Below are 22582 nucleotides of genomic sequence, written 5' to 3' on the forward strand. Positions count from 1 at the left end.
ACCAGCAACTACACGTTGCAGGAAGCATCTCAGAATCAGGTCAGGAAACACTGCTTACAAAAGGGAAGTTTTCATTCCCGTGCTCTGCTTTCACGCCACCACCTGTCCCTTTGTCCCAGTTACACACAGAAACTGGTATGCGTTTTGGGGGCACCCGCTTCTCCCTTCTCTTCACTCTTGGTTATTTGAAAATCAAACGTGAGGCAGCATGATGTTGTAAGGGTGTGATTCAGGATTAGGAACAACGGGAGCAGCGCTAGGAAGGGCTGCGGTAACGCGAGTACTCAGACTTACTGCTGGGTTTCTCGGCTTTTATAAATAACGGGGCTTGGGCTATGGTTTGTTCCCATGCAGATTATCAACGGGCCGGATAGTGACATCTCACGATTACACAGGTGGCCAATGTTTTAAAAACCAGCATACAACAGAAAAAAAAAAAGTCTAGGAAATCATCGCCAATGTGAACACAAGCCTTATTATTATTTAAATAGAGGAGCTGGTATGCTGCAGTGTAACACGTCTCTTTTTGGACATTATCCCAAACATCAACCAGATCTCTAAATAAATTTATGAGAAGAAACATGCTCTGGTGGCAGATCTCTAATCCCACTGGAGAAAGCCCAGATCATCTCCATTTAAGGTCAAGCAAGCAACAGCTGCACATTTTTGCTCCCCAGAACAAAATAAAGCAGACCAAAACCTCCGAGGCGGATGGACTCCTTCTTTTAAAGCTTTTCCTTTCCGATGCCCGTGGGCGCTGGGACCCGCAGGGCACAGCGATGCCAGCGCCCACCTCGCAGCCTGTGGAGAGAGGTGCCCCAGTACCAGCCCTACAGACCAGCCAGGGGTGTGGGGTTTGCTGTCCTTGGACAAACGGCTGTCCAAGTCTTGCTCGATGTACAGTTCTGTATCTGAAATTGGCATGCACAGAAGGCACGCGTTGTGTTGCTTATGATGCTGTTTCTGTTGGTGCCTCACCTCGCCCGCCGAAGTATCCTTCTTTAACAAGGAGACCTGGCTGTGGCTGTGGGGGCTTGTCTGTCAACTGCTCGCCAGCACAACCCCCGTTCTTTTAGGGCATCTCATCCGAAAAAAAAAAAACAACTCCGGAACGATGACTCTGTCCAATTCACTAACACAAAAAGGTGAGAAACTGGGGAAGAGTAACTCAGGAGCATTGCCACTGCAGGATGACTTGATAAAAGGGAGGAACTGACATTACAGCTACCGCAGCGCTGGGTGTGGGACCTTAATAATGAACTACGGATGTGAATTCCAAGTGTAACACTTCTGGTACAAGTTTCACATTACATTTACAAAAAAGCAAACACGGACACGATAGCCATGCATTTGCCGGATGACAGCAAGCGATAAAAACATGAAACTTCCCTCGTAAAAAGGCCAAATACACTTGGCTTGACCGTCAGAGATTTACAACGTTAATAATGCCATTATAAGTAAATGGCATAAACCCTTGGCGCTGCTAAGGAACAAGCACTCCTCGCTGCGGAGATACTCAATTAACTTTCAAATGAAACGAGTGACCCTGAATTTCCTGGGTCTGGTGCTGAAGGCTAATAGAAAGCAGTCAGATTTGTAATATTAAAACTGAGTTTCTAACTTCAATTGTATTATAGCCAATTTTGCAGAAGAGCTAAACCTTATTTAGAAAAATCAAAATAGAGCTCGGTTTGAAACCAGGCGGGAGCACATCGCCTCCAAGGTCTTCGAGTACTTTTGTCCCTGCTTTGCAGCATGCAGCACAGGCAATTAAAAAAAAAAAGAAAACACAAATGAACCAACTGAAAAAAACGACCTACCGTGTCTGGTGCCTTGTTCAGAGCCAAGCACTAATCTCTGCTAAGCAGTAACTGTCAAAACTGGGTCTAAGCGTTTAGAGTTAGGTTCAGCTTCTGTATTTTTGCCTGCCATTTCCAAATGAGGAAAACGCTCACGCTGCCGGGAGCATCCGCACGCCGAGCCTGACGCAGGATGCTCGCAGGCTCAGCAGCCTCGTCCTGTCCTTTCCCATGCAGTAAATCCTCCACTTCCTGCATGCACGAAACCTGCTCCTCGTAGGCAGCCCCAGCAACCAGAGGACAAACCTCACAAGCATGGGATACGGGTGCTGGGGTCTCACCTGGCTTTTCCCTGCAGCAGGTAAGGTGCAAAGCAGCAGCATCCAGCTGCCACTGCTACCCAGAGAGGCAGGAGAGGTTCTCAAAAATCACTCGCGTGGTTTCCAGCCCCAAGAAGGGTGTTAGGGGTGGGGGTGTTTTATAGGAAAGGTAAAATACTTCACATCACACAGGAATGATTGATTTGGGAAATGAACTGATACGTGCTGGATTTTATTTGGAATAAAAAAAACTGACCTAGGGATTAACTTGAAAGAGTGGAAGAGGTGTGAAATACAGCGAAACAGCCCTGGTTTTTAGTAGGGTCAAACACCAGCACCACTGTAGCGAAAGCAGCAGAGCCACAAGAGCCCTCCGAACAAACTCCTGTTGAAGCTCTCGCCCTGAAGAAGCGGGTGTGAATCGCGGCTCGCCCCTTCCCCGGAGGTGGGAAACCTCAGGGCTGCTCCCACAGGCAGGGAAGGCGCTGCCAAAGCCTTAACACGCTGCTGCTGGGAGCGAGTGGAGAGCAGCAGCCTGCGGGTGCCAGAAACGGGACCAATCACAACTTCTGCGCTGCTGAATGACACCGCGAGCCCAGCCTCTGAAACTTTTGTTATTTCTTCCCCTCAGCCGGCTCCGATTGTTCCTACCACTTGGTCGCAGACTCGGACAAGTTGCCAGATCTGCAGGCGGCTCCCGCAGGCTGCTGCCCGGCTCCCAGCGGCGGAGGTAAGCCACCTCTTTTCTTTGATGCTTTTTTTTTTGATACAGAAACTCAGGCATCCCAGCTCTGCACCACAAATGCTGCATTTCAGGGGCAAAAAAAGCAGCTGAGCTTCTCCTACCTGCTGGTGGGACCCTAACCATCCTCGGGTAGATGCTTTACACAGGCAGCATCGCAGCAAAGCGATCAGCTTCCACCATTCTCCTCTGACCTTTGTCCCTCCTTTTAACCTGCTCGGATTTTTGTTTTAAATACCAAACCCCCCAGGAGTAACTCACTCACAGTTCTGCAGACACGTGCGTCCCCGCAGCTGCCTGTTGCACTGCCCCAGGAAGGCAGAGCTCCTTCCCCACCTAACTCGAACAGCACCTTGCTGGTGGAGCATGTCCATAGAGCACCCCTTTTTGTGCTGGATGCCAAAAAAGTACCCTTAACTAAGAAATTTAAGTGGTTTACAGCAGGACTGGCACTGTAATTGTACCGTGTTACTCAGATTTCCATTCTGGCTACTGAACTCGTACAGTACGATTGCTGTGAATTCCTTTACAGGTTTCTTTTCTCCTTCTGGTCACTGTAACTGCCCATTTTGTCCTAGAATGCCTCTAACAACAAAATAATCGCTAGAATTTGTAGCATCACGAGCTGAATTTTCAATGCAGAAAGTAATCCATCTAATCCCAACTACGGGAAGTGCGTAGACACTGTGCAACCAAATGCCTCAGCTTTAAAATCAGTGCGAACAATAAGGGCACAGAAACACACCGCACAAAGGATATATTTTAATATTGAGATATACAATTATTTTTAAAAGAAATGCGATTCATGGCAATGCAGGTGTACACCCTAGGGGATTTCTCCTTAGAGCTGCTGCTCCCCCCTCCACCACATAGTTAAGGTTCTGCTTCTAGAAGACAGGCAGCGCACCCACGCCGTGAGGCAGGGTTTCCCTGTTACTGACCACACAACCCCCAGTTCCTTCCCCCAAAACTGACCGGCAGGCACCAGGTAAGAGCAGAGACCTGGTGCTCATCACCCCAGGACCCGTCTCTAGCAGGCGGCTACGGGAAGCACCCGGGTGCTACCACGCTCGGGAAGCTGCTCCCAGTAGGCTGGAGCAGCATTTCAGCCCCTCGGTGCCTCTGAGCCAAAGCCTACGACCTGCAAGCAGATTCTGACAGATACAGATGTTTTATCAAGGCAAAAGTCACTTAAAATGCATTGTCAAGTGAAGAGTTTGGATTTATTCTATCAGAGTGCCTTCCCTCTAGCACACACGCCGCATTCACACACCTGTAACACCACAGCTCATGCATGCACACACGCACAGAAACCTCTCTGCTTGCCGCAGCAATTCCTGGCATACACCTGTAGCTACCAAGGGTTAGACTCCCAGCCACCTCCCCCTAAATCCTATCACTGAGTTGTATTAAAGTGGGCAACAGGGTGTCTCAGCTGTTCAATTAAAGCCAAAAATTTCATGCTGGTAGCATCCCATGCTGCAGACATCCAAAACTGAGTAACAAGAGCCGACAGTCGTGACATAAGCGTGCGTAACACAGCGGGTGACAATCGCGATGAATCAGATGTGAAATGCTGCATTTAGCCTGCAGCAAACAACGCCCTCCTTTTGGCACATGGGGATGAAGACAACTGTATTATTAGTGCTTTGTGAGACCAGGTTGATGTATGTATCACATTTCTATTTTTAACAAATTGCATTCAATTCTTATCCTTCAGAAAGGTTAGAGATGCAGAGTCTTTATTGTGTAACGCAAAAATCACTAAAATCAGTTCATAATCCAGGATTTTTAGTGATTTTTTCAGCAAACAAAAATGTATGGGATACACCTACACAGGAACAAGTGTACCTTTTTATCCGCTCTAAGAATAGATTGAACTAGCAATAGAAAAGCACTCCAGCCAGGAAACAAAAAGCCCCACAGGGAAGTTACATGATGATCCCTAAACTATCAGAAACTGGAAGATTGCTTTTGCCTTCTAGAGACCAAGTCCTCTTCAGGGGACTTTCCTGGCATGGATTACTTCCCAGAACTTGAATTTACCTACTAGTTTCTTCTTTCAATCAATGCCACGTCTTTGTCCCCTGAGCTGCTAAAAAGGGTAAAAACACAAAAATACAACTTTCAGAATCCCTTTCCACCTGTTCCTTTAAACACATTAGATGCATTTCAATTTTCACTTCAGTTCAAATTGCACCCACCGCATCTCCTAGTAACAGTAATGTCAGAGGTACCACCAGAACCCTTGAAACTACACGGCTTTAAATACTCAACACGTGCAGTGGACGAAGAAGTTAATTTCCCCATAGAAAAGTTGCGGTGCAATAGGTAAATCATACTAACAGCTTAGAAAACGTGCGTGGCATTATACATCCTATTTTTAATAGGGGAGCAGATGAGTGCGGAGGGCTGAGGCACTCGCCCAAGGTCCCATCGTGCTGCTCTGCAGCAGAGGCAGGGAATTTAACCCAGAGCTAAAAACGAGCCAAAAGCTTGAGCTTCCAGCCTACTTTAATGGACCAACACAGAGATAAAAGTCACAGCTAGCCCTGAGGTATGTGGATAACTCCCAAAAGCAAAATGCCAGGCTTGGCATGTTCGAGTGCTCATCAGTTTAAATACTTGATATCCGCACCTTTTTTGTTCTCATGGACTTGAGCTACAGATAAAGGCTCTTACTAACTGGTGATCTCACTTCGAGAATATGGAGAACGTCAAAACTAGTCCAATGAAAATTGGAAAAGGAATGGATTAGTAAGAAGGGGAAAAAGAACGAATCTAAACTGCTGCTTTTAAAGTGAGAGCCTTCCCCTGTCCTCTCCGAAACACATGCAAAAACACTGACACTTCAGTACAAAACAGACTTTAAAACAAAGAGAAAAAGGATGAGTTTGCTTTTCCTGTTACAAGCGCTTCCCCAGATCTACGAGCTGAATTGTTGCTACCCCATCCCAGAGCAGTTTTCCACATGTAGTTGAAAAAATGACAACATATCCCACAAGTCAGCCTCCAGCTCTCTTCAATGACTTAATGTATTCCAGCTGCAGTTTTCTACTTCCCCTCACACAATCCTTGCTCTTTTTCCACACTCCCACACTCTTCCTTTGCTCATTTTTCTACTTTCCTCCCTCGGCCTGTCATCTCCTGCACTATTTTCTGCATTTGGGCCCTCACCCATCCCCATCTCTGTTTCTGACCTCCAGCCCCTTTCATGTTGTTTTTTTTTTCTTAACATAAAAGAAGTATATATATCAGTTTTCTGTTCTCCGCAGTCAGGCTGCTGAATTGGCTAACATTTCTTCCTTGGTACAATTGCCTAGTGCAACTCTCAGCCTAGGATCACAATGGGAACCCAAATTCTGCACCCTTACTGGAGATAAATACAAACCCAGCAGCCGGGGTAAGACCCAGCAAGTCACCTCCAGACAGTTTCATCCCTTTTACAAGCAGAAAAAAAAAAAATGTACCTTTGTAAATCACTTCTGTACTTGAAAACCTGTAAGCAACTTCTGTTTTATCGATGGAAGCTTTTATTCACTGAACTAAATTGAGACTAGAGAGCCAATTCAGATGGCCTCCTCCTTCACTCCCTTCCCAACCCTCATCTTCCTCACACAGACATGGGCAATTTTCAGAGTTGAGATGCTCCAACCGGAGCGATTCCACACAGCCAGCGAGGAGGCATTTTACGGCAGGGTTCAAAACAAAGCAGCACAACTTGAAATAAGATATATACATTAAGGGAGGAAGCTAGCAAAGCTGATGAGCATGCCTACACATTAACTGCAGGCGCTGGGCACAGGCAGAGCTTTAACCCTCTGCTACATCTCCTCCCCGGGGGGGTCCACGCAACCCACAGACAACTGGGACAAAAGGCTCCAGATTCAACCCAGCTCACAGCATTTCTTCACTTATTAAGATTAAGCACCATGCATATAAATCTTCAAATGTACCTCCTCTGAACACGCCATAAACCTTCCTACCTAGGGGCATCACACTGCTCATACAAACACAAAGAGAAATTTCTTACACCAGGAAATTTTTGGTAACAGTTCTAAACACGTCCTAGACCAAGGACTGCATCTTTTCATTGCAAAAACCTATGAGATATGCTATTGCACAATCCTACTTTTAAACAATACCTTTTCAGGGCTTAATTTGGTCGTATGGGGCAGCAACAAATCAAATATGTCAAACCTCTCCTATTCCACTGATATCACTGCTGCTTTTAGTAAACATATGACAGGAAACAGGCTGTGTCTAAAATTGCTGTGGCATTTCCAAAGCAGCCAAATTTATCCCATGTGACTTCAATGGAGTCGATGCAGTTGCACCAGGAATGAGCGTGGCCCCCAGTTTTCACTTTGGCCCCAGATCTCCTCTCGTGGTGAAGGACACCCAGAAACATGGTTAAAAATAGCCTAATACAAACCTGGGAAACAGCCACATGCCAGCCACGATGGAAGCAGTGACTGTGGTCAGTGACTCACCCTATGGCGCTGGGTGTAGGGGATCCCCTAACAGGGAAACGTGTGGGGTGAGCCTGGGGAGCTGTGCTGGGCATAAGGCAGGCCTTTCACATCCATCAACACTGGATTAAACACAGCTGTAGAGCCAACAGCCTCCCTTCTGGCCTTGTCACACCTGAGCACAACACTGTTTGACATTAAAAAGTCAAATGTAACTTGCCCTTTTGCTGCACTTTCCTTTCAAGCAGTGGCTTGTACACGTGTAACACTTCTTAACGTCGACCTAAAACACAGTCAGGGGCCTAAAGAGGAGAACAGCTCCTACCTGTGGCGATGCTCACCCTTCACTTCTGTGTAATTGTTTTTCAGGCTGCCCGTTTTGACCTTGCCAGCCACCCAGCGGCAGCTGTGCTACTGACCCTGCTTCTGTTCACGCATACTTGAGGTGGGTGACAGCGTCATGGAGGACTAACAAGCCAGGTATGTGGTCATTACTTAAAACCCTGCACTTGTAAAGAAAAACTTGTTGAAACGGGCAGCATTTGCTTCCTTTGCTTACAGGAAAACTTCTCCCACAGATAGGCTTAGTAGGTAAGGCAACATGGAGGTGTTTTTAAAACTTCCAAACCTACACAAGCTGTTAAGAAAACCAAGTTGCTGTATTTTGACCTTCCCTGGTCCCTTCTCTACACATTTCTCTAGCCATAAAGGGTATACACTTTAATATACACTACCCAGCCTGCCAGCTCAACTGAGCGTGCCGACTACATGCTTCCCCAAAGGCAAGAGCACTTCTTGTCCCCCCCGAGACATCCCCTGCCTCTCCTCACCGACACCTCACAAGCACGCAGGCCGTCCAACACGACCCACAGAAATGGGCTTGGTGTGCGTATGTGCAGCTCCGACCCAACCCTGCTCCCCTCAAACTTAAATCAACAAAATCCCAAGCAAAATCCCTTAGTGGTGCACCCTCTGAAAGACACTTTTTGTTTCATTCTACAGTTCTTCCATTTTAGGCATATCTAAAGACAAATCCACTCAGTCAGGATGTCACATAATTCATGCAGCAGGACACCTAAGCAGTTGTTTTCCTTTATCTGACATATACGAACAGATAGGAAGACAGGCATCGGTATCATTTCTTGCAAAAAAAAAAAAGAGGGGTTGTGTATCATGATATATACATGAGGGGCAAGCTCAGCTTTCAGAGCAAAGTTTGAGAGACACATATGCCATCGTCACCTTAGGAAGTAATTTCTGACATTGCCACCACACCTGGGAAGCCCTTTGCTGAGCAGAGCAAGCACAGGGTCAGCCCCTCGCCACGCGGGGCTCACAGAGGTGTTTTACACCCCAGCTGTGTGCCAGGAGTTTTAAGCCAGCTGACACTCCCGTCCATCTGCCATCACAAGGGAGACTATTTCCTTGAAATAAAACACGCTCGCTTACAGGACAAAGTTATACACAGGCTTTATTTTGTCCCTCATGGCAGCCCTCTGCCTGTGTGCTTGAACTTTATAACACTTGGTGCCACATGTGGAGAAAAACACTTCAGTCCTCATTCTGCTTTGTATGACGAGAAATATACTAAAATTCCTTGCCTCAGGGATGCGTAGCTTTTGGTTACACACCATAAAGTATTTTTACTTGGAATGGCAAGGCATCGACAAGTTTTATTCCCCTCCCTTCCAAAATAAGGGGCTGGGAAGCCAGAAGGCCTGCGCAGGCCGCGAGGCCTGGGCCTCCCGCCATGCCAGCGGGCTGTCAGGTGTGCCTCAACCAGTCCCAATGGGGGAAGAGGGGGGGAGGCGAGGCCAGCCCTGGCCTTTTCACAGCCTGTGAGGGATGGGAAGGTTACCCAGGTGGTGGCTTTAGATCCCAAGTCCCACATTTCCATGGTTTCTGCTTTACAATCCATTGCCCCTGCCAAAAAGCAGGTGCTCAGTAGCCTCTGGGAGGAGAAGCACAGTACAGCACAAACCTGAACCTGCAAAACAGAATTGTCAAAATCCCAATTTAAAATAAAACCACTGTGAAGGCAACCTATTTATTTCGGGCTTCTGAGGGCTTTAAAACAATCTCCGTTTGCACTTATCAAAGCACTTTACTTCTGCATTTCTAACTCTTCACTTTCCTGCTTTCCTAGCTCCACAAAGGCTGTCTAAAACAAAAAGAGAAGATAATAGGCACTTTGCACTGTTCCTGACAACTCCTCTTCTTTCCTGCACTCCTAAAACCTCTGATTTGTGCCCTCTGCTTTCTTGTTGCCATGGAGAAGGTCCAATACATAACCCGCTCCGCTCTGAGGAGAGCCTCAACTATTGAGGTCAACCCACAAGCACGCCAAAGGCTCCAGGAGCTCTTTGTGAATTTCTGCCTGATTTTAATTTGCCTCTTGCTGATCTGCATCATTGTGATGCTCCTCTGAAGCTCCAGCACTTCTCTGCACTGCCCGCTAGGAAAGCCACCCAAAGGGAAGAGACCTCCACCTCCAACCCCAATGCAAGGATCCTCTTGGGAGCGGGGCTAGCACTTGGACTAAAGCTGTATGCCGGCCGCCGCGCTCTTCTCTTCCCACCTGCTACATGTATTAAACACACACTTCTGTGCAGAACGGTGTCTCGAGCCTGTGTTACACAGCTGTGCATGACTTAATTTACCTGTCTCGGGCCAGAGCTGTCTTTTGTGACTGGTGTAAAGCACCGCCTCTCTGAGGAGCTGGTAAGTTTCTCCAGGCTTTAGCCAGCTCTCGGTGGTTTAGCCAGTACACGCAAACAGCAACTGCACTTCTTCAGGGCTGGGTGTCTTTTTATTTCTCTGAAAGCCCGTAAGCCACTGGGCCTATCCCAAATGCAGCCACAGCAGAGCTGCAGGCACACAGATCACAGACCGGGAGAGTTTCTGCTCTGCTTACTCCAAGATGCTGCACCTCCGCGTTACCAACTGAAGGCATTCAAATTGTTCTAGCATTTTTAGGAGAATGAGAGAAAGAGAAAAATACCTTCTAGCCCAGATTAAATTACTTCAAATGCTTTTCTCCCTATTTATGGGATCTTATATATATGTATATACACACACAACGTGGATCTGAAAAAAAAGGCAACTCCATTCACAACATTTTTCACTGTCGCACTTTCACTAGATAGAAACTTCCAAGTTTAAAAAACATCTGGAAATATCTTTCACTATGTTTTTACAGGAAAATTGACACTACCATACTGGTATCAACGATTTCATTTTCTGTAAGTGACATTAACAATTGGCACAACTCAAAAATCAAAAATAGTTCTCCAATTTCTTAATACTTGGCTTCAGGCAAGTTTATTATGGCCTGATACAATGTATGCAGTAATTGCCTTAGTATAAAACTACAAAAAAGCTTGAAATTAGCCTATGTCATTCTAGGTAGCTTATATTTGATGCAGTAAAGCAAAAGGTTTAGGTTACCCTTACTACTGTGACTGGGGTATACCATAAAAATCCAAGTAACATCACCATCCTCAACTGCAAACACCCCTTAGAGAAAAAACAAGCATTTTCCTAAGATAAATGATACATACCATTATGCACCGGAAGGAAAGCATTGCAGAAAAATCTCTTCAGTATGTAAACCACAGTCTGAACACATAAAAGATGAAATTTCTGCTCCAGCAGTTATTGGTAATAAGCCTGAGCACACTTCCAACACTCCCACGTTGCTGGTGTTAAGCTAAATTTCTAGAAACTTTAGTTTTCAAATTTAAAGAAAGCTCAAGAACCGCAGAGGTCAGACAGACATCTATTTTCAACAGGAATCTTTCTATACTGCCCCATGTAAGCAATCTCATTGATAAATGCAAAAAAAAAAAAATCAAGTTTATCTTAATCTTGTATTCTGCCTTTAAGACTTAACATTACCTACATAGAGGTTGACAATGAACAGCTGAGCAGGAAGAGAAGAAATCTTTGAATAAAATCTGTATTGGATGTAATGAAAGCCCAGTGGTGATGCACAGCCCAACTAGCAAGTAGATGTGCTAAGAGCAGATCACTGGAACAAGGTTAATCACTAGAGTTAGTTAATTAGTTACTGTATGAGAATTAAGGCAAGCACTGATGAAACCAGCAACACAGGCACCCCATTTCGAGTTAGTCCATCAGTATTACTGACTACAGCTGTCAATAAAAATCTCACTTTCTGTTTCACGCCTTCTGACCGCTCCCACAAATGCATGAGATTTTGGTACACGTACTTTCCCTGTTTCTACTTCTTAAGAAAGTTCACAAACACTGTACTGCTTCAGAGGGGAAAATAATAATCATCATAATAAAGTTACTTTGTTCTCCTTTTAATAGTATATTTTTGTGATGGGCAGGGTTTGTAGTTTTAGATTGCTTTGGAAGTGTTTCAAGAAACTTGTACTGGAAATAATCTAACAGTTTTATAGTACTGAAAACTCCCTGAAGAGGAAAGGTGCTAAGAGTAAAATACCAATGCATACATTTTAAGAATATGTTGGAATTAGAGGCTCCACAAGCCGGTCATATACAGAAGTCAAAGCAAAGCATTGCTAAGAATAAGGCAAGCACCACACTCCGTAAAAAAATAGAATACCCACATCTCTCTTATGTACCTGAAAATCCATTATTTATTAAAAATAATAAATAGCCAATAACAAAACCAGGATATGAATAGGCTGGAAGTCCTGCAGTTATTTTTCAGCACGTACCATGAGGTTCATTTGTGTCTTGAGTTCTTTTGATATGAAAAACTGCTACCACGCTCTGCATCACCAAATGTCAGCCAAACCCAGAGATAAACCCTTCTGTACATAGTATTCTTCTTTGTATGCTTGTAAGAGCTTTGCAACTAGCATCTACTGTGTTTTTATTTATTAAAATGACTGTTTGAAAATATATTAATGCATAAAATAAGATATCCAAATACAATTCAGTTTATAAGTATCCATCCTATTATCTACTTATAAATTAAAATGATGTGAAAAAGAACTAGTTATCACAAAGCTTTCTGATTCTTTATACCTGTCTATTCTGCTTTAGTTTTCAACAGAAATCTTGTGTATTTTGCTATGTCTAAATCGCTTACACACACTTAATTTTCACTCACCGCCTAGTACATATAGTACTAGTGAATTTTATGGAAGTTTAAGCAATTAGTTCAATACTTCTATGAGCCATAATAAAAATTCCAGACTCAGCAGGTGGCTTGGATTAAGTTTTCATTTCTCTGTTCTGCTCCACCCAATGTTATGTATTTTTGCTCCTTTGTCTTACACACTGATAGTGAATAAAGAAAGCTGAACAGGCGATATTGTAACACTCTTCTCAAAAAATAAGAAATAAAAATAAAATCAAAAAATGGTTCAGTGATTTAAATGGCAAACATCTGTGGCAGCTTTATACTGGGAAAGGTTTGGATCAGGAACAAAAAAAATACATTGGACTTAAAGATGCACCTTCTCAGCCAGGTCTTCAGCAGATGTCGATAAATCCACCCGTTTTTCCATTTTTCCATTTCAGAGTTTCGAGTTTTGTTCTGGATAGCTGGTAAGGCATATTAAAGGGCAGCAGGAAGCTGGTACTTTACCTACACTGCTGTGCCAAAATGTGAGCATAGAGTAACACAGACATTCATTTTGAGAGTATCCTCGTTCATATCTGGAAGCAAACTAGTGTACTGTAGCCAGGCACCCACCTTTGTATGGCTACTAATAGCGTCTGTCAGAACACAATTAGAAAATATCTGTGATGTCCTACAAGATCCATAGCGATCTTTTAATTAACATGAAACGTGGTCCTTCTATACTTGACCTAGATGTTAAAATCTGAAGAAACTCTGCGTTTTGCTTACAGAAGGAGATGAGCAAACACCTCTTGCTTGCCGAGAGGATTAAAACCAGAGTATGTTTGTAAGGATTCCTTTAAAGACTCACGCTCGTCTTAGTCGGAACCCTGGTAATTAAAGTCATTAAAACAGGTCCCAGATTTATTGCAATATCTGACAATCAGTTTAGAAAAATACGATTGCTTTATCAGCCTGGGGTTTTTTGGTTTTGAAGATAAGAATGCCAAAAGTCCCATTGTTGTATAAAATCCAGAACTATAAAACACTGCCCTCTTGTGATCTCCCCTCAGAATCCAGCTGAATATTAAAAGGAAGCTCTGGCAACGTTTCAGCGTTAGGGCTCACTGGTCCTATTTGTTTCCTCTATTTTTATATACACATTTCCGCACATAAACTGGAATTGCTAAGTTATTAATTTCATCTTAAATGAGCTATTTCATACGTGCTATTAGAAGCACCGAGGATGCATCATCCTGTGCCAGCTCAATCTAGATTCTTAATAAGGAATTTGTAAAGCTGCAAAGAACCCTACGCAGCTCACTGTTGCCAAAACAGTACCTACCATGCGGCATGATGCCAAAGCCTAGAAGTGTAGGAAATGCTGCTCTAAACAGAGGTACGTTTTTCCCAGAAGATAAAATTTCTGTATTTAGCACTTACAAAGATCTTGGATAAGTTGTTTTTCAACAATCTTTTGCTAGAGTCTTAAATAAACCCCGATTTCCAACAGAATGACTATTCCCAGTGGGTCCTGAAAAGTTCCATGCACATGGAAAAAGTAAATAAAGAGACAAAATGTATAAAATTCACGTCCTTTCCCCATTAATCAGTTCTTCAGAAGCACAGCAGTAAAATGGAAGCTGTCATTAACTTTAAATATTTATTATTTTTTAAGGTATTTGGAAAAACAAGAAGGCCTTTGGGAACACTCAGATTCCTTTTTGGAAAGGAAAAATCTGTTTTTTGTAAACAAACAATTTTTTCTTAAGTGGCGGAAACTAAGAACAGGTAAACAGCCGAGGACACAATGGAGTTCATGTGAATCTGCACTGCTTCGAACTCAGCAAGCAGCCCAAAGCTGCCACCAAGGGTCTGTTCCAAGCACACAAGGGCGGACAGATGCACATCATGGATCTTGCTCACAACAGAGGTCTCAACTTACTTCTCAATTTCCTGCTCATTGTCCTGGTTCTGGTGCTCGCATTCATCCTTGTGAAGCTGATGTGAACCCCTGTGAGGGTCCTTTTTTTCCCCCCAAATCCTGGTCTGAGGGTTTGGTGGTGGTGTTTGGTTTTTTTTGCAATGATAACATAAAGACGTCAAACTATGTGACCATAAATATGCCAAGACTGAAATAACTGACAGAGAAAGTGTTCATGTACCTTTTTCATCAGAAAGTGAACCTAAAGTTACACAAAATTATGTCCTGCCATTGACTAAAGAAGGCATCTAGAGCCCTGCCGAGTAGAGGAAGAAATCCAAGCGTGCACAAGCAGCTATTCCAGTTTCCTCACTCCTACAGCTGACCTGCACTTAAAGGTCTGCAAACGATCAGCAGCCTTCAAGGCACAGAATTTCTGCAAAGGGGAAAGCGGAAATCAGATTTTTAAAATGGGGTTTCCACAGAATGCATACTTCACCAGAAACATGACAGGAAGGCAGAACGAAACACCTACACGGGGTTGACAGCACGCATCAAATTTCCTGTGGAGAGCAAAAGCAGGGATGCTGTAGATGGAAGAAGAATGGCCATGAACTGCAGCCTGCAGTTCAAATATGAAAGCATAAAGACCAGGGACCTCTTTTTTGACACCCATGGTTCACAGCAACACCTTACAAGCCAGAAGCCATTTGTGTTATGCAGCAGTATCAAAAGCAGCAGCTGCTAAAACAGAAGAGAAGGGATGTTAGCACAGGTTGTCAGACCCACACTCAGGAAGCCTTGAACACCGCTGTGCAGGTGAGCACTCTGTGCACCTGCGCAACGGCGAGCGTGCTACGTCCCCAACAGGTCGGATTTACCTCTCGTGTGCAGGGCAAGGGTGCAGTGTGGGAGCCCTCGGGCTGCATTGGACACACCTCGTTACCTGCCAGAGCAACCCATTGCTCGTCCTCGCCCAAGCTGCAAGGTGAGCTCCTCACGGGACCTTCGTGGGATGCTCTGCTTTGCTCACGGTCCCTGGGAAGGGCAGTGACCAACGGGAGCTCGCTGCTACTGGCATAGTTTGCCCAGAAGGTAGCTCTACACACCCAAGACATGCAGGGAGAGAGGGTGGCCAGAAGTAGATTGTAGACACTACACTGGGGCCAAGCAGCCTACCGTTAGCATCTCTTTCCCAAGCACGCATTGGGAACCAGGTGTACCACTGCACGTGTATTGTGCAGTCCATTTAACGCCATACACATGTGTTAGCAGTCAAAACACGCAGGTGCTGCCCATGGGATGGGGGAACAGCCAGTTTCCAGCTGCCTGCTGCCAGCAGAGCACCCCGGGTTCAGCAGGTACACTGCTGACCCAGCACCTCCCGCAAGCACTCACGGTGTGACGGAGCTGATCTACTCGTGGCCACGCTTGGGGTTTCCAGACAACTGCTGCTGAAGCTGAACCAACAGCAACCTGCAGCAGACCCGTCTGAGTTGGATCTGTGAAGAGACTTTCCAAAGGAAAAGACAACGTGCTGAGGGAAACGTGAAGTTCACGCAGGTCCCACCACGAACAGGCTTCCACACTGCTCTGTGTCCTCCAGCGCATGGGCACCAGGGTGTGGGGCCACACGGACAGGCAAAATGAAGTTTTTTCTCTCGTGTGCTTTGAAGTATGTGCAATAAACATCTAAAATAGCTTCTGTAAGCTATGCATCTACAGCTTTTTTATGTTGATACAATAATATCAATTCCTGTTTGTATTTAGAGCAGAAAACTTTGCACAGCTCTATCACTGTAACCACTTTATCATTTATTTTGGTTATCTTGAAATATTCTGCTTTAAAAAAAACATCTATGGAGTTATATACATGGGATATATGTTTTAACAGTTCTGTTGTTGTGTATTGTTTAGAAGGATTTCTACTGGTGCTTGACACTGATAAGAGATGGCACGAAACATAACCAATCCACAGGAATTGTTATGAAGCCCACTCTCATCTAAGGAAGAGTAGAAATGGTTTTCCCTGCAAAATGGCAATTCACTGGTACACTCCTTGAGATCACACACAGCTTATTTCATGGATGTTCTTCTGTACATGCAAAATTTTCCTTATCTTAGGGAAACCGCTGTGACAACTGAACAGCTCGAATGAATTAAATGGGTTAGCATTGAAAAAATAATAATCACAGATTCCTTTTAAATAAAAGGACAGAGATGAGTCTACCAACTCCACCTACCACTTATTTCCAACTCAAAAATCACACACAAAGCCTGTAAGAAACTCTGCTATTAGCGTGTAGCTACCCCAAACTTCTCCCAGCCAACGATGAAAATTACAGAATCTTAAATGTGGAAACATTTGCCTGAGATGACGCACAGAACTGGCAGAGTTACCAGCTAACCAACGCCAAGCCTCTTTTTGCAATCAGGCACGGTCCAAGCGTGGTTTTCCATCATCTGCCAGCACTTAGCCTGAGCCCACACGTTCACTAGGAGTGGGAGCCCAGTTGTCAGACTACAGCCAACTTCACTGCAAAAGAAACAACACAAAAGCTCAAAGTACTGAATTAATCCTGTTAACTATAGGTGATAATTTTTCACATTATAAAGCTTTATCTTGCTTATAAGTATGGTTTCACGGAAACGTGACATGGGAAAAATGATGTTAATTTTTTTCCAGTCTTCTGACCTGTCAGGATCATACGAAGAACTACTTTCGAGTTCAGATTTAAGAATAAAATTTTCTGTGGCAACAATGTTATTTGAAGCATGCTGTAACTTTTTCTTCCAATTAAAGTTTTACGTCGTGTTTGCCAATCTTTACACGTGGTTTACTTCTGTTTCGAAATGACCATTGCAACTGTTGCAGCATCTCTTCATTTCTCACTGCATTAACATTTAATTCACACTAACTGTTTTATACATATATATATATACATACATACATATATATATATATATATATGTGGTATAAACAAGGCAGTGTTTTCCTCGTTAAAGAAGAAACAGGAAACCAGATGCATTAAAGGAAAAAGATGCACTTAAGCCATTTCCATCTATTCTCTCTGCTATATTCTGACACAAGTTAGCTCACCATGAGGAAACCATCCAGATGCCCCATGAACTGGAACAAAACCAGGTTCATCCTATCAGGCCCACAACACGAACAGAGTCAATAAACAGACAGAAAGCTTCTGAAACCTTCTGAAGCCTTTCTTACTGTATCATCTCCCACAGGAGAGGGGCTTTAAGAAATGCATTTCTATGCACACATATGGCCTTCATGCAGCCAGATTTGTACGTCCTCCCAGCTCAATAAATGGGAGCCCGTCATGCATTATAAGCATTTTGTCTCTTTAACCTATTCCTAACCATTATTTACCGTGGGCTTTTAAATAACATTTTTATAAAGTATTAGAATGGTCGTGTCTGCTGAAAGACTAAAAGATCAGCTGTACATTGAAAGTAATGACGTTTATGGTGAAATAGAAATTCTGCGTGGAAGTTTTTTTGTTCGTTCGTTTGTTTTTTCTGAAGTGCCATTAAAATCTGTTCCTTGGAAGTGTGTAGGAGAATGGGAGAATGCTCATCTTCGAAATGTTTGCATTGAACAGTGCACATGGCCTGGAGAGAAGAGCTTTCTTACATAACTCCGTGATGTTTGGCAACAAGCACAGACCAGATCCTTCTTGAAGATTTCCTCCAGAAACCCGCACACGTCACACCACAGATTAACAATGCGCCCTCCCTGAGGTTTGCAGATCTACACCATCTCTTCTACTGCTGTAAATCACAGCCTGCCTTGAAGGAGGATCTCAGGAGAGTAAATGCTTTACACATGGTTTACAACTGGAAGGGGAACGGCACATGAGAGGCTTTCTAATTCGGGGAGCAAAGCCTGATAGGAAACCAACAGGTAGATGGTGGGTTCAGCCACATCCAGCCTCTAAAGGAAGTGAAGAGTTGTTTTAATTCTGACAGTCAGTGATCCTGGAACAGCTTTTAAGGGCTGTAATACATTTTGAATTTAAGCTCATCGTAAAAGAAATCTTATTTTCTAACATAAACTCTAATTCAGAATTTAGCAGGGTAGAAGGTCTCCACTTGTCTGTTATGAGCATAATAATAAAACTGCCTACAAACAGATTTTTTTTAAGCCCAGTAGCTACTCCTGAGTGATCAGTCCTCAAAATGAACTCAGGAGTTAGCTGTAGGCTGTCCTTACTTTCTCAGTGCCAGCTGTTCTCTACACTCCCTACCTCTACCAGCCTACCTAAAAGACACACAGAGCTGCTCTACGTTCATCATTTAAAGCAAAGTTCATTTTGTTTTCTGTTCATGGCAATGACAGTTTTAAAGCAGGATTACGATAAATGCCTTTTTTTTCAGTCCTCTAAAAAACACATTTCCATCAGCATACATGCTTACCTACGAACAGTGAAATACCACAAATATTACCCACTAACAGGAAAAGAAAAACAGAAGAATTTTATTAAGGGTTTTGTGGTGCTATTTTAATTCACCAGCTTCCTCTGGGGGGTAAAAAAAAAAACAAAAAAAAAAAAAAAACAAAAAAAAACCCTCTTATGCCTTCTGTTCTTGCTCTTTCCTAGGTATATATTTCACTTAGGATGGTAAGTTTATTTATTTTCTCAGAAATAATACCATCTCTGTTCCCAATTGTGCACAGACTGCATAGTTTTGAAAATAAAATTACTAAATACTACAAAATATCTTTGGAAAATTATTATAATTATGATGAGGTTTCTTTAAAAAAAATGATAATATTGTGTCAAAACAACATTCTCCTTTCCTCACCTCTTCTGTCCTCCCTCCTGGTTAGGGCTGTAAGCTCCAGGCAGAAAGGTGGCAGGTAGCAGCAGAGGACACGTGGAGGAGCCCAAAGGCTCCAGCTCTTGCCCACGCTTTATTTTTCTGTTTCGTGGGGTCCTACTGACAACCCCATCCTCTCCCCTGAGGGAATCTGACCGGCCACGTTTCAAGGCCCATCACCACAACCCCAAACCATCCCAGCAAAGTGCGTGTCAGAGCCACAGAGCTCCTCCCTGCCCATCAGTACCATCCTGCTCCCTGTGCTCCCCCCTTGCAACTGGGAGAGGGAAAAGCAGAGAAAAGCTTCAAGGGGCTTTAAGGTCAGCTTTAAGGGCTGAGCAGGAGCTGACAGCCCAGCTGAGGACGCAAGGATCCTGTCTGGATCCCATGACACAGACTGATCCGCATACAAAATCCAGATATGAAAGTAACAGGAGCAAGACAAACACTTTTAGGTGAAACTTCAACCAGAAGCGTTACAAGCTCAAAACCCTGCCAAGCTGCCGCACCGTTTCATGAAAGCAGCCAAAAAGATAAATGATGTTCGTGCTCCCCCTATTGGCTCTGCCCTCAGAGCACGGCTCAGCATCAATTCCCGTGTGCCTTTTAACTGTGTAGAGAGTTTTGCAGTCATAACCACAATGATATATACATGTTATACGCATACAGGACTTCTTCTGTTCCGAACATGCAGCTCTGCCTGCATACAAAAAGGAAACGCTGTATTTCGGCACTGCTGGAGTGACGAAGCACCTGTAAGACGAACCTGGAACAATGTCATTTTGTCAGAGGAACCCCTAAGAATTAATATAAATTACCTTCAACTTTTTAAGTTAATAATAATCCAGGTCACCATTAAGAGCACAACTGAGCCCTGAGAACCTCTGAATTTGTCAGTCTTTCCTTCAATGCAGAGGAAGAAACAAAATTTGAGTGCAACTGTTTGAAAATGGCCTAATATATCTGCAGACTGGAGGAAACAAGCATTTTCACACACAGTTAAGTTACCCCCACTCAGACAACATCCTTTCAGGAAACATTATCTATTCTAATCTGTTTGGGATTTTTATGGCAAGACAATTTTACCAACATAAGTAAACTTGAACATTTATATTGCAAATGCTGACGTACTTCACGAGCTATCTTTTCCCAGTAGGTGAAGAGGTAAAAACAAAGACTGTGAATTACGTTAGAAAGTTGTATCTGCCTCTTAAAATCACATGCTTGATGTTTTCCATATAAAAAGTCCTCAAATACGACACATAAGAAACTATGTATTATTTAAATAAACCAGATTAGAGCCAATAATAGTAGTCCGCTAATTAGTTAAAAAAAAAAAAAAAAAAAAAAAAAAAAAAAAAAAGCAGTTATATCAAGCAGAGTTCAGTTTTTAAGTCCTGGGCATAGTGATACTGAGTATTTGTTCTTGTGGTATGCAGATATCAGTCTTACTGCTATGTGTGCAGATGCAGCCTCTGCAAACCAATTCAGATCAAAATAGACATTCACACTTTCCCCGCTATGCTGCAACCAAAAGCTCTCTTTAAGAGCTATTAAAAATATCATTTGATAAACCTCTTACTGTATCCAGACTGAGAATGAGATGCTAGTCTCATGTGGACAGGCACGTCGAATTAAACGAAACTGTAAACAGATGTTGGAATAAAATTACTGGCAGCCAAATAACACTGAGAAAAGAGCAGCAGCAACTCCATCCGAAGTTTAAAACCACCACCACCACCTGGGTAGGGGGACTTGTTCCCTTTCCTGTTTTATTGACAACAGCCCGACTCTGCTCCTCAGCTGCGGCGCCTGATGCCACACGATGGCAGCAGACACCAAGCTTTGGCCTTACCTGCACAGGCTGTTCGCCCCCTGGCCTCAAATCCTCCAGCGGCTGCACATGCCACGCAGCCAGCCCGTAGGGCTCCTCGGCAGCCCTGCAGTCCAGGGGGTTTGCCCGCAGCTGCTCTTTCAGCCACATCTGAGTCCTGACGGCCGGCTGGATGGGGGCTCCGCTCACAGCCTGCTGCCCCAGGGTGGCGTATCTCTGCCCGAAAGCTTCACAGCCGGCAGCCACGGGCTGGCTCTCGGGTAAGGCACTGTAGGCGGTCAAGTCTAAGGCATGTCTCCTGCTCGAGGAATCTGAAACGAAGTCGTCTTTGCTGCACGTTTCAAACTTGTATTTGCAGTCCAGCAGAGAAGAGCGCTTTTTCCCCAGCTCCTTGTCCTCGATTTGTAAGAGCTCCATGCTATCATGCAAACAATTCGGCCCATTTGTCCTTAATTGCGGTGACACGGCTTTGTCGCTGCTAGTCCTGGAGTCCACTGAGTGACTGCTACCGTCCTGGCTGAAGGCGTTTGGTGAGCTGAGCTTGGACAAGGAGGACCATTTCCTTACCGGTCTTGCACCCTTCATGTCAAGAGAATTGTCCAGGACATTGGGATTTCTGCCTCCTCCCGACCGGACAAAGCTTGTACTCCATTTGGAGCCGTCGGATGTGAAAGCTTCCCTGTGTTTGGAAAGTGAAGAGCTGGCATTAGACGGCATCACATGGGCAGTGGGAATGGAAACCAGTGATCGGCTGGGCTTAAACGAGGACGTACCACTTGACGTTGAATGATCTGGGGAGAAAGATTTCGGCACGTCAGTACAATACAAAACTCATACTAACATCAGCACCGAGATAGCAAGACATCAAAATCCAGGTGACATGAAAACATAAAAGGAAATGGGTTTGTGGACAAAAAAGGGCCTTCTGAACCATTCTAGATCATGACAATGGAAACCTATGAATACGAGAGCTAATTTACTTTTTCCAGGTGCTGTCATTACAAAAAGAGAGCTGTACTATGGGGATAGCTCCAGACACAGCTACCAGGCTGTGGGCAGCAGGAAGCTGCAGGTAGGATTTCTCCCCCTCCCCACACAGCCGTAAGTAGCTTTTATGCCACAAATGGTACGGGTATCCCAGCTCAGGAGCCCCGGGTCTGGCTCCTCTTCCATTGCCCCTCTTCTCCTTCTTTGAGGAGAAACAACTCACGAAATGCACTTTGCAAAATGGAAGTGCTGGAGGCAAGCCAGCTTAGTGACAGCCTCTCAGACAGCACTATTCATCCCTTTTGGATTTTGCTTTTTTCAAATTACATTTCCCCAGGTGATTGGCTTTAAAAAAAATCTGCAAAAAATTGAGTCCTTTCAGATGTTGTTATTTACAGGCCCATACAACATACCATAATTGATGCAATCTATCCCAAGCCGAAATACCAAGGACAGAGGAATCAGTGAGGTGATATTGAGGAGGGGACAGAAGAGCAAAGCTGAGCAAGGCACAGGGGAGGTCACTGAGGACTGCCCGAGGCCTCCCACAGCCCCAGCACCACGTGCTCAGCATCACCTCGGGCTGTGGGCAACCAGAAATAG

At 44.2% G+C, this 22582-nt stretch overlaps 2 protein-coding genes across 4 annotated transcripts in view; one reads left to right on the forward strand and one right to left on the reverse strand.

Moving 5' to 3' along the window:
* CEP85L (centrosomal protein 85L) overlaps positions 1 to 22582 on the reverse strand; it is a 143487-nt gene that overhangs the window by 45030 nt on the left and 75875 nt on the right. For 2 of the 3 annotated variants that reach the window (XM_082756349.1, XM_082756348.1), the window contains exon 3: positions 21014 to 21783. In XM_082756349.1, the coding sequence (XP_082612475.1) occupies positions 21014 to 21783 (770 nt within the window). The remainder of the gene's footprint in view (positions 1 to 21013; positions 21784 to 22582) is intronic. The other variant, XM_082756350.1, reaches the window with a different exon arrangement.
* Positions 2655 to 12695, forward strand: PLN (phospholamban). Its single transcript, XM_082756351.1, has 3 exons — positions 2655 to 2849; positions 7703 to 7813; positions 9480 to 12695. The coding sequence occupies exon 3, from the start codon at positions 9603 to 9605 to the stop codon at positions 9759 to 9761; it is 159 nt and encodes a 52-aa protein (XP_082612477.1). The 5' UTR covers positions 2655 to 2849; positions 7703 to 7813; positions 9480 to 9602; the 3' UTR covers positions 9762 to 12695.

This window comes from Aythya marila, assembly GCF_965140915.1.
Source record: "Aythya marila genome assembly, chromosome: 3".
Lineage (NCBI taxonomy): Eukaryota > Metazoa > Chordata > Aves > Anseriformes > Anatidae > Aythya > Aythya marila.